This window comes from Myotis daubentonii, chromosome 5, assembly GCF_963259705.1.
Source record: "Myotis daubentonii chromosome 5, mMyoDau2.1, whole genome shotgun sequence".
NCBI lineage: Eukaryota > Metazoa > Chordata > Mammalia > Chiroptera > Vespertilionidae > Myotis > Myotis daubentonii.
Genome location: NC_081844.1, coordinates 54,284,327 through 54,297,658, shown reverse-complemented (window position 1 = coordinate 54,297,658; position 13,332 = coordinate 54,284,327). Strand labels below are relative to the sequence as shown.

The 13,332-nt window shown below is 33.4% G+C and overlaps 1 protein-coding gene across 10 annotated transcripts in view; it reads right to left on the bottom strand.

The window, feature by feature from the left end:
- The window catches only part of FBXW7 (F-box and WD repeat domain containing 7), a 192,012-nt gene that overhangs the window by 53,694 nt on the left and 124,986 nt on the right, over window positions 1–13,332 (bottom strand). Inside the window, exon 1 of one of the 10 annotated variants that reach the window (XM_059697842.1) lies at window positions 6,188–6,504. The exons of the other annotated variants lie outside the window; for them this stretch is intronic. Coding sequence (XP_059553825.1) covers window positions 6,188–6,334 — 147 coding nt within the window. The 5' untranslated portion in view covers window positions 6,335–6,504. Of the gene's footprint in view, window positions 1–6,187; window positions 6,505–13,332 lie in introns of those variants that run through there. 10 annotated transcript variants of the gene reach the window in all.

The window sequence follows — 13,332 nt, the reverse complement described above, 5'->3', positions numbered from 1 at the left end:
TGATCAATGATTCTCTTTCATCATTAATGTTTCTGTCTCTCCCTCTCCCTCTCTGAAATCAATAAACATCTATTTTCAAAAAAAAAAATTGCTATTGAGGTTATTTCTGAGCAGTGGAATTACTGATAATTTAGAAAATTGTGAAGAAAATTTTTCTAAATTTATATATTGAGCATTTCTTATGTTTATCAAGACAAGTAAAAGATATTAATTACTGGAAGAAAATAAAATTCCCATTATCACCATTCAACTCCAAAGAAGTTGAGGAATTAAAATTTATTAAATTCAGGAGGGTAATAACTCACAAATTTGCTGTACCAACAGAGCTTATGATAATCTACTTTTGGGCTACATACAGAATTTTCATACAAAAAACATTTTATCATAAATAAATAGAGATGCTGTTTTCTGAAACAAAGGTAGTAATACAACTGTTTGATTAAACTGACACCTTTGTTGAAATATACTAATGGGCTCAACAACAGTCTATTAAAGGAGTATAACAGATTAAAATGAACTAAGCTTGAACTAACTGAAGATTATACATACAAAAACCAATGCATGAATGAGATTAAGATTTTGAATACAGGTTTGTCTATTGTCACCATCACTGACTAAATGAACTAAATTAACTAACTAAATGAACATAACAGATTAAAGTGAACTAAGCTTGAATTGAAGATTATACATACAAAAACCAATGCATGAATGCGATTAAGATTTTGAATACAGGTTTGTCTACTGTCACCATCACTGAGTAAACAACAAAGAAAAAACTAAAGTCAGAAGAGTACAAGCTAAGAGAGGTATAATATTGTTTTTACTTTTTGTCACCATTATCATAAATACTAATTGAGCAAACTGATGAGAACGATACCTCACTGCATGCATGGTTAAGGGTTCATCTGTCTGACACTGTTCTCAGTTGTTGCCTGCCTCACACAGACCCTGAAGTATGACAAAGACTCGTTCCTTCACCAAACTCTAGTCAAGGCTCCTCTGATTTATTTTTCAAGAAGCCCTGTCCTTCAGCATGTTCTCAAGAACCAAATTTTACCAAGAATCCTACTAAGTCAGTTTAACCAGAATCTCCCAACCTTGATATCTGACCAACCTCCATACTAGATGACCCTCCATATCTGCTGGGTTCCTCATCCTCCATCATCCTGCAGGTGATGTCTAACCACTTTTGGTTGAAATGATGTATCCAGAATTCCCTAATGTTTGCTCTTAGCAATTTTCCATCCACTAACTCACCCTGTTCCTTGGCTATAAATTCTCGCTTTTCTTTGCTGTATTTGGAGTTGAATCCAATCTCTCTTTTCTATCACCAAAACTCCTTTTAGTAATCTCTACGTATGGCAATAGTTCCCTAAATAAAGTCTGTCTTTAGCAAGTGTCATGAGTCATTTTTTCTTTAACCGGTTTCATACCCCAGCTTACAAAAAAACAAACACGCATACTATTAAATGTTTCCAGTTTTTTTTATAATTATTGCATAATCTGTGGAGTAACTTTATAAGTGAAACATCTTAAGAGAGATTACACACACAATAAAAACCCTAACTTTATAATGGACTATGCTACTAAAAGTTATTTGTAGGTCAGCTGTTTGAATCTTTGAATATATTTTCTCATAGAAACTATGTCAACAGTGAGAGGCTCCCAGGCTTACCCTCCCAAATACTAATGTAACAGTAATTAAAAAGTGTTAAGTTTACAAGAAAAAATGTATAAAGGTTTCAAACTTTATTAGAAAGAGAATGACTATTACCTGTAGCATTAGAGAATCCTGAGTTAAATACCAGCTTAACTATTTACCAAGAAAATTAGGGAAAGTTAACTTGTTTGAGCTTTAGTTTTTTAGTCTAATAAAGGGAGATATTACCTAACTCACATTACTAAACTAATGTTTAAATCATTTAGGGATTAACTGAGTTAAATTCACAAAATAGCTGGGACAGTGTGTAGGATACATGATAGGTTCTTTTTAAATGATAGCAATTATTAATAGCATTATTATACTAATACTGTACATTAAGGGAAATAATAAGCAGTATGTTAAAAATCCTAGTGATAAGACACATAAAGATGTTTCTCTACTTAACTACAAAAGAGTTAAGAAGAGCAGATGAGGGTTTTAAAGAAAATGAAAGGTTTAAGGCTCTATCAATATCATACCTAAAAAATTTACCATAAGCTGAAACTTACATACAAGTAAAAAGATATATGCATAAGATTTACAGTAGTATTACTGTAATCATAAAAACCTGTGTATAACTTTTTTATAGATAAAGTTTTATTAAAACAGACTTGTCCATTCACCAAGCATTGTCTACATCTGCTATAATGGCAGAGCTGAGTAGTAGTTCTAATAGTGACTTATGTGGTTCATAAAGTCTGAAATATTTAATGGTCCCTTTGCAGAAAAAGTTTGTAGACCCCTGATTTAAGTTAATCCTCAGTGATAACAACACACAAGAGTGAGTTTAACATTTCCTCAAATGATACAAATATCTGATTTTAATTTTATTCCTATTTTCACTTTAAAGAAAAAATTTAAATATACTATTTTAATAGAACTTGATATGGAATACAATGATTACAAAGTTATTTCCAACTAACAGAAATCCAGTCATATATTTCATTGCTGCCTGAGCTCTTGGGTTTCAAGTGAACCAGTCCTTCTCCCACATTGTCCCCACCTCACCTCCCTGCCACTCCACCAGCAGCTCTACCCTGTTCTCTAAGTCAACTGTGTTGCCAATGCTTATGGGACATACAATCACTATGTGGTCCAAACTCAAAAATATATAAGGCACTCTAAAAGCAATATTTATCTATAAACCAGCACAGTCGACCAGATTATCTTAAAAAGTCCTATATAAATCAACAATTACATGCCACTTAGAACTCTACACCAAAATAGTAATGTTGAAGAATAACCTTACGAAAATATCCTAAATCAGTGGTTCTCAACCTTCCTAATGCCGCGACCCTTTAATACAGTTCCTCATGTTGTGGTGACTCCCAATCATAAAATTATTTTCGTTGCTACTTCATAACCGTAATTTTGTTACTGTTATGAATCGTAATGTAAATATCTGATATGCAGGATGTATTTTCATTGTTACAAATTGAACATAATTAAAGCATAGTGATTAATCACAAAAACAATAGGTAATCATATATGTGTTTTCTGATGGTCTTAGGCGACCCCTGTGAAAGGGTCGTTCGACCCCTAGAGGGGTTGCGACCCACAGGTTGAGAACCACTGTCCTAAATGCTTTAAAGTCTCCAATAAAAACAAAATGAATTAAGAAATTAGGTTTAAACAATGCAGTGTTTTTTCTTTCAACATACTATTTTTAATTGTAAGACAGCATTATTTCTTTTATCGCTTAAAAAAAATTGCTGCCAGGCAAGCTATGAAATTCCATCAAGCTGTATCATTAGTTTATATATATTTAAAATGTAGAAAAATCATGTATCTTAAGATTTAAGAACTAGGCACTCCAATTTCAAAAAAATAATACTTTTTTAGAGATTTTAGAGATTTAAAAAGTTTTTCCTGTAAAATTTCTCTTCCTTAAAAAACAATCAATTCTTTTTAAAATAAAAAGTTAAGTACTCAACTAGTATTTTCAAATTTTCCTGATAATGAGACTTACCTATAGAACTTCAAAAAATACAGATAGATCCTTGAGCCTTAATCCAGATCTCTTAAATAAGACTATCCAAAAGAAGAAACCCTAGATTCTGTGTTTTTAACAAGTATTCTAGGTGATACTTATAATCAAGAATGTCTGAGCAAATATAATTATGAGGATCTTAAGACTAAAAACACTTTTATCTTAGGTAACTGATTAATAGCTAGATTGCTATTTCTTTACTATTGTTAGTATTAAGTCCAAAGTATCTCTAATAAGAAACTTGAATAATTCAAACAATAATAACTAGACTACCAGCACTAATACTGAGATTAGTGAATTTCCTGAAAACACTCAAAAAATATAAATTGAAGTTGTAATTTTAACAACTATTTTAAAGATATTTTACAATCTTCAAAGTTATTTTGTGCAAACATTAAGAGGACCAATGTCTATGATGAAGAGACAATATCATGTTTTTCAAATTTTAATAGGTCAAGACTGTAGACAGTCTTATAAAGGTCGCTGTACTTTCCATTAGCTCACTACTTGGAAAATAATGGCTTACAAAATACAGTAGTCTATTTGCTTTATGTACTTTGTGTTTAACAATCTGCTTGAAAGGACCTATAACTAATGTAAAAGATAAACGGGATGCTAGACACAAAAAGATTTATTATATATCATACCGAAAGTCTCTTTTAAATCTTTGATAAAGAAAAATCCGTTTTAAAAATGTTTATCATTAACTTTACCAAGGAAAAGTTAGTAAATTAAATAGCAAAGAGCATGTGAATCAATTTAAAGCTACCTAAATAAACCAGTTGCAAAAAGGAGAGAGGGAGGATATAATTACACTATCCCTCTAATATTTCTAGTAGTCAAGTCAATGAGTTATGCAATAGTTATTGGCAGGCAGATAGTCTAAAACTGAATGTGTTAATTTTGTTTTTAGCTATCTTCTGAAAAATTTTCTAGTATAAATTTTATTTTTCAAGTTTAGTCCCCTTCTATTATTAAAAATCCAAGGCTATAATTTAACATAACATAGTAACCTAGAAAAGTCAAATTGAATAGTGACCTTAGGAAGCCCTAAGGGAAAGTCTTGAAGTTCTCTCTTAATTTTTAGAACAAAGTATCCTTATTGTTAGAATCTTAACCCTTTCATTAAAAAACCCACACTTCTCTTCCTCAATTAAAAAATTTACTTGTATTGGTATTTTCTTTTATAGAAGTATTAAAATAACAAGCTAATTTATTAATGACTTTAAAGCTATTAGAGGCCTCTGTGTAAATGCTTAAATCAGAGCAGTGACCTCATTCAGAAGTTACAAAAGCGACAAAGGGAAAGAAGATAAAATAAAAGAAACACTTTCTGAAAACAAAGTAGGAAATAAAATAAAAGAGAGATGGAGATATTTATATTCCATTTTCAATGTTTAAACTGTATTACATTTAAACTGTATTACTTTAAAAAAATGGTTTTCAACATGGCTACTACTTGTTTGGAATACAAGTAGAAACTAATCAAAAGGAACTAAGATAATAAAAACATATTTGACGAAGGTTATTTAAGTCCCAGGAAACAGAAGAGTCCTCTTACTAAGAAGAAAAAATATTTTTCACGAGTTATGAGTTAATCTACTTGTTTAATAGAAGGTTTTCCCTTTAATTAAAAAAGGTTTTAAAAAAGGGTATTAAAACACTAATAGTACTGATATATGCAAACAGTCATTTAATCTCAGACAGGTTTTTTTAAAAATGTATTCAGAACCATAAACGTATTTTAGATTTAAAAATACAGCACTCCAGTTAATATTTCAAAATGGCAATATAGAAAATACAACAAAACTGCTCATAGTAACAGGGTCAAAATCTGGCAGGGAGAGAGGGCAAAACATCCTGAAAAACATCCAATAGATCAGAACTTGATTATACATTAGCACAAGTTCTACAAGAGGTTTGTTAGTTCAGGACTGTCTATATATAAACTGTTATCGTAACTGCCACACAATGGCACGTTATTTTTATTTTACATAACAGCAAAAAGCAATAGCTCTATTATGTTAAGTTTGCATTTAAGATAGCAATTTAAAAATAATACAGCTTAAAGTACCAGATAAACATACGGAACTTGGAATACTCTTTACATTACAAGAGCTAAATGTTATAATTCCCATGTATAAGGAGAATACCACCAGGTTTTTGCTTTTCCCACAAAATAACCACTACAAATTTTGGATTTCAGTATTTGCCAATATATTTCAGAACATACTTCTTATATTTACCAACTTAAAATAAGGATTCTAATATCATAAAATAATAAACGAATGAGAGATAAAGGTGGAATGGGTAACCTTGCCCTCAAGGCTATCATATTATTAAAACTATCACATATAAGTTTTTGCTGGCTACATAATGCACTGAGAGTTTTAGTTATGAAAATCAATTGAAAATTGAAGCGTTTCTTTACCAAAGGAGGCAGAAGTGTTTCTTTTAAATAAATATTCCTATTTTTTCAAATGCGTAAGACTTACCCGTCTTCGACAAAAGGGGAGGCCTTGGGCAATGATGCTAATGCTAAATATCTTCATCACAGTTTGGTGTGGTAGAGGCTCTTTTGCACTTTTAAAATCAACAGGAACCAAGCCATGGTTTAGAGTAGTTTTCCCCAGTTTTGACATTTTAAAACTCTTCCTGGTTGATGAATACCCTCTACATGTAATACAGGCACATTACTAAAAATTCTAAACACCAAATTAAAATACAATTTTATATTAAAAAAAAGAAAGAAAGAAAGGCTGAGAACCCAAGGCCTGCTGCTTTTGTCTTTCAACCTTCTCCTACCAAATGTCCTGACCTGTCTGAGGCTTGGTGAAGTGCAAACTATCCTAGAATAGCCAGGAATTATAAACTACTGAAGTGAAAGCTCCTGCTCCTGCCAGTCAAACAGCTGGTGAACCTCCCATACAAAGTCAGTAATGTGAATACAACCGAAGCAGGGCTGTGTGTAAAGGCCCTTTTAAAACTTCTCCAACTACTAATGTAGGTATTCATTCCCTAGAAAGTGAAAGTAAAGTTTCTTTACAAAAATAAAAGAAATAAACATTGTATTTTCTCATGAATATCTAAGCCTATCTTACCCAAATATCAACATTAATATTTTAGAAATGTTTTGGATTATGCTTCAAATTCAAGGACAGTGCTTATACATGCTCAAAAAATAGATAAACACATTTGTTCTATCTTACATATATTCAATATGAGCACTGTATTTTCAAGTGTTCGTCTTAAGCATGCTTTTTCTTTTTCCGTACATACCATTCTCTATCTCCTACTCAGTAAGACATTGAATTGACTCGAGATCTCTATAGCTATTAATACGCATTTCAGGTTAATCTTTACAGTAGATGTTTTAGTTGTTTGCAAATTTCAATCGCTATAATTCTGAAAAACTCGGTGATTCCACGTGAAAGTGCAAGAGGCATGTGTTGTGACTTATTAGGGATATTTAAAAAACAAGTATTTATAGATGTAACCTGTGATGAGAAGTAATCCTAGTAAAATGAATACTAACTAACCAGTTCATTGCCAATTCTTAGTGCCTAGTTTCTCCAGCATACTTCGGTCATATAAACCCTTTTTAAAACATAGAGAGGGATGTGGTGCATAATCCATTCCCCAAGAACCTTTAATGGCTCCCAATGCCTAAGATGAAACCTCCCCTCTACGTGGCCCCAAACTAATCTTTCCATCATTATCTAAAATATTTTCCTAAATTAACCACTTATATCAGTGCTAAACTTTACACTACATTTCATATTCAAACCCTTGAACTAAACAGTTACAAAGATGATAAGAAAAAGAGGTCAGTGTGAAAATTAATAGGTAGTAGTGTTTTGTTGTTGTTTTTGTTGTTATTTTGTAATCCTCACCTGAGGGTATTTTTCCCATTGATTTCTTAGACTTAGAGAGAGTAGAAGGGAGGGAGAGAGACACATCAATTGGTTGCCTCCCAATTTGGCCTGAGCCTGCAACCAAGATATATGCCCTTGATCGGAATTGAACCCATGACCCTTCAGGCCAACCATTGAGCCAAACTGGCTAGGGCAGTAGTAGTTTTAATAGACAGCAGATACAGATGTAAACTATCTGTTCACAATGCTGTTAACTGGTTTGTTTTCTCTTTCTATTCTACGTTATTCTTTCAATACCCACTCATCTCTTTATCTCTCCTTCCAAGAGCTTTTATGGATCTTTATAGCATGCATTTACTAGGATGTGAAATGGAGAGAATTAAAAAGAAGAATGCCAGAGTGGGTGATTTCCTTTCTAACTTTGGAGAGATCTGTCTTACTAAATATAAAGTGGGCTGCTTGAAAGCCAATACATACACAAGAAACACTCCCAATCCTACCTTGATACTACTTTTTTAAAGCATACCTTCTCTTATACCACAATTTAAAATGTAGTTAAAAATGCAAAACCATTAGCTGAGGTGACATATTTAACTACACAAAAGTAAACAACTGAATTTTTCCAGAGAAGATATACAAATGATCCATAAGCACGTGTAAAGATTCTCAATGTCATTAATCATTAGGGAAATTTTAAATCAAAACCAGAATAAACCACCAATGTCCACTCATTAATGAACACTAAAATACCACTGATGAATACCCATTAGCATGGCTATTATTAAAAAATAAACGGGGAGGGAGAGAAGGAGAGAAAATAAAAAAATGCTGGCAAGCATCTAGAGCAGTGGTCTCGACCTTCCTAATGCCGCGATACTTCAATACAGTTCCTCATGTTGTGGTGACCCCCAATTTCATTGTTACAAATTGAACATAATTAAAGCATAATGATTAATCACAAAAACAATATATGTGTTTTCCGATGGTCTTAGGCGACCCCTGTGAAAGGGTCGTTCGACCCCAAAGGGTCGCGACCCACAGGTTGAGAACCGCTGATATAGAGACATTGGAACCCTTGTGCATCACTGGTGGTAATGTAGCCACTGTGGAAAATGGTACAGTGGTTCCTCAAAAATTACCACATTACCCAGCAATCCTGCTTTTGGATATATATCCAAGAGAATTGAAAAAAGAGGCTCAAACAGATAGCTGTACACCCATGTTCATAGCAGCATTATTCGCAATAGCCAAGCAGTGGGAGCAACCCAGGTAACCAATGATGGATGAATGGGTTAGCAAAATGTGGTATATACATACAATGGGGTATTATTCAGCTTTCTGACACATGCTACCACATGAATGAATCTTGAGGACATAATAGTAAGTGAAGAAAGTCAGTGAAAAAAAGGACAAATATTGCATGATTCCACTTATATGAGGTACCTAGAGCAGTTAAATCCATAGAGACAGAAGGTAGATAGCTGGTTGGTTGCCAGAGGCTAGGGAAAGACAGGAATGAGGAGTTATTATTTAATGGGTACAGAGGTTCAGTTGAAGAAGATGACAAAGTTCTCAAGATAGATAGTGGTGATGGCTGCACAACATTGTGAATGTACTTCATGCCACTAAATTGTATACTTAAACTTGGTTAAAATGGTAAATATTATGTCATGTATATGTAACCGCAATAAAAAATTTGTTTTAATAAAAAAGGAAATGACTAAGGATATAACCATATCACCCAAAACAAAAACCCCAGAAGAGATCTAAGGATTGAAAACCGGGTACTGGAAATCTGCAGGATGGGACGGTATGAAAAGGTGAGCCAGATGTCTGAGCCAGTCCTGTCTACAGCCCCACTAGCCTACTACTTTGCCTCATCCTAGTCTCAGCCTCTCCACTGATACTCACTGTATTTTTTAGCACAACAATAATCTTTTTTGTGTGTAACAAAACCTTCAAACATATTCTTATTCTACTTACTAGAAAAAATTTTTTGCAGTAGCTCCCACAGAATGCCGCCTCTCCAAGTTACTATCTACTTCGTTAATATTACACATATTTTTATGCAGACTGACATTCCTTATTTTTAAAAAATTATCTCAGTGATATCTTTGAAATTAGTTAACCCCTCAAAATTCCTTTCTATGAACCACATAGAAGGTATAATTTAAACTGTTATTTAAAAGCAGAAAAATTAGAAGAAAGTACTATATTCCTCAAGTTTAACACATGCATTCTGCACAGAAAAATGAATCAAACTTATCAACTCCAAATTTAGTTTCATGTAATCCACTGGTTAATAATAACATACTAAAAATGTTAAATTTTTTACTTTTATATTTAAAAGCCCTTGAAGAACTTTATTGTAACATGTAGATAATTTAAAGACAAGGAAGATCAGCTCGGCCAGTGTGGCTCAGTGATTGAGCATCAACCTATAAACCAGGAGTTTACAATTTGATTACCAGTCAGGGAACATGCTGGGGTTTTGGGCTCAATCTCCAGTTGGGAGTGTGCAGGAGGCAGCCGATCAATGATTCTCTCTCATCATTGATGTTTCTATCTCTCTCTCCCTCTCCCTTCCTCTCTAAAATAAATAAAAAAATATTTTAAAAAATAAAGAAAATAAAGATCATGAAGCTCTCTAATCTCTCTGGAGTCTGATTCTAAGAAGAGAGAAAAACCCATAATTGGAAGAATTTGGATTGGGAAAATTAAAACTAAAATCAAGTACTCATTTTCCTGCTTGTAAGAGAGCATAAGTTCTTACAAGGTAAGAATTCATTTTCAAGAAATTGTTTATGATGATAATAGGAGTGAAAACTAAGGCTTATTTCTATGTCAAATGTTGTCCTTTACACTGGATGCCAAGTTCTGGTAAACACAAAGCAGTGACATTCTAATTCAACCTCATTTTAAAAAATCAGTAAATAGCTGCCCTCAACTGGACAGTATAGAGCATTGCAACTCTAGCAAACCAAACACTAGATCAAATTATGTCTACAACAATATATTTTTTAAAAAAGAGACATTATGAGTGATTGCATAAAATGAGTGCTAATTTCCAAATGTCTATACTACCACATTTCATCTTTTGTGAAACATTCATTCAGTACTTCTAAAACAACGTTCTCAATTAGCATAGAAACATTCGAGATACCAAATCTTCAAATACAGAAGAAAACCCTAGTCGATGAGGGAAATCATAGAGAATACACAGGAGAACCCCAATTGTTAATACTTTAAAATGCAGCTAGTTCCATGTGTTCAAGAAAAAAATAAGTCATAGTTCCAATTACACTTTTTAAAACATTTAAGAAACTCTTAATTATTAACTCCCTCCTCCCAAACTAAGATTTTTCAAAACAGACAAGCTCTTTTTGAGATACCAACAAATATTGAGGAAGTATAACAAAGTAGGTAGGAACATGGACAGCGGGACCAAATTGCCTTAGTCTGAAGTCTGGTTCTACTTATTGATGCTATGACCTTAAATTGATGCCTCTGTCCCTCAATTTCATGTACATAGAATCTACCTCACAGGATTGTTATGAGGATTAAATCAGTTAATGTAAGTGAGGCACCTAGAATAATGCTTCACCGCTAGTAAGTGTTTTATAGATGATATTAGAGCAGCGGTTCTCAACCTGTGGGTCACGACCCCTTTGGGGGTAGAATGACCCTTTCACAGGGGTTGCCTAAGACCATCAGAAAACACATATATAATTACATATTGTTTTTGTGATTAATCACTATGCTTTAATTATGTTCAATTTGTAACAATGAAAATACATCCTGCATATCAGATATTTACATTACGATTCATAACAGTAGCAAAATTACGGTTATGAAGTAGCAACAAAAATAATTTTATGGTTGGGGGTCACCACAACATGAGGAACTGTATTAAAGGGTCGCGGCATTGGGAAGGTTGAGAACCACTGTATTAGAGGCCCAGTGCATGAAATTCATTCACGGGTAGGGTCCCTAGGCCTGGGCAGTGATCAGGGCCGATCAGGGCCTTCCTGCTGCCGGCCAAGGCCTTCCTTCGTTCTGCGCCGCCTCCTGGTGGTCAGCACACATCGTAGCAAGTGATCAAACTCCTGGTCTCCCAGTTGAACTCCTGAGGGGACACTTTGCATATTAGGCTTATATATATATAGATTTCATTTTAAAAGTCATTAGGAAGACAGGCAGAGATTCTAAAATCTATCTGTAATAACTTTACAATAGAATATTTTAACATATCATCTGCAACTTTTAGAAAGACTCCCACAATTCTGTCACAATTTTTACCTGAAAAAGAAGCTGTAGGTAGTATTGTAGCATTTTAAGATTCTAGACACCAACTATCCATCCAAGAACTCAACACTGGGGAAAATATGGTAAAGAGGTATTTTGCCCACGTATTGCTTCCTGGTTTTCCTTCTTCTAATAATTTGCCTTGGTCAGATGATCTTATCTAATAATAGACAAACATGTAAATTAACCATCCCTCCACTACACTCACCAGCCAATCAGGAGAGTATGCAAATTAACCCAACAAAGATGGTGGTTAATTTGCATACTTAGGCGCAAAGCAGCAGAGCGAAGACTGAAGGCAGCTCTGGCTGGAGCAGCGAAGACTGAAGGCTCCGGCTGGAGCGAAGGCCTGGGTCCTGGATGCCGGAGGAAAACCGGTTCTGGCAGCCAGGGGAAGGGAAGGCCTATTGCACAAATCTCTTTGTGTAACAGGCCTCTAGTTATATATAAATGCTACATGCAACAAAATATCACCAAAATGGTATTTCTAAAATGTATTACAGTCGCATACACTCCAATTCTCTTACAACAACAACAAAAAGATTACAGCAGTTTATTCTGGGTTTTGACCTTTCCTTTCATTCATTATGATACAGACGCTAGGATTTAACTGCTCTTGACCAAAGGCCACGGCCTATGAGTGGTATAAATATTTTCCATTTTTCAAAAACTATTTTTGATGAGCTAAAACAAATACTTGGAAGATACAAGTTTGCCAACAAGTATGGGTGATTTTAAATCAAGAGTTTTCAAAGGCTCACATCAAAAACTTTTGAAAGGGAGAATGGCACATGCTATTTACACTCAATATTATGTCTGTGAATTTAAGCAACACAAGATTTACACTTTTATAGAAAAAGGAAAAATTCCAGATGCTAAAATTGTACCACTACTAAAATGAAATAAACTAGAATATCTTTTTGAGACAATAATATGTTATTACAAGGAGATATAGAATCTTTTATTCAGAGATACAGAGTGAAACAGACTATATCTCTAATTCTGTGTCATTGTTTCAGTCCTTGCTAACACCTTAGATATCAGAGTGTTAAAGTATCTTCCTAAGTTTAAGCAATTCATGTACAAAGACAGAGAGTAGTCTAAGCACAGTGGAAAACAATATCAATCAAGAAATTAAGTTCTTTGTTTAATGATAAACTGTCAAGCTTGCATTAGGAACAAGTCGCAAACACTATATCATTACTTCAATTGCAGAAACAAAAGTACAATTAGATTCAGTATGAAAGAAAAATGTAAATATATGACATTCTGATTAAATTTTTATTATTCATAAAAGGCATGTCAAATAAATAGAAATCTTTTAAAAAAATTAGTCACATTCAAAACAAGTCCTTAAAAAGTTCTAAAAAAACATTTAAATGCTTAAAGTGTTTATGAAGAAGGATTACAACTTTCAACTATAATGTATTTAAGATATTATATTCATGTAAGCATTTAAT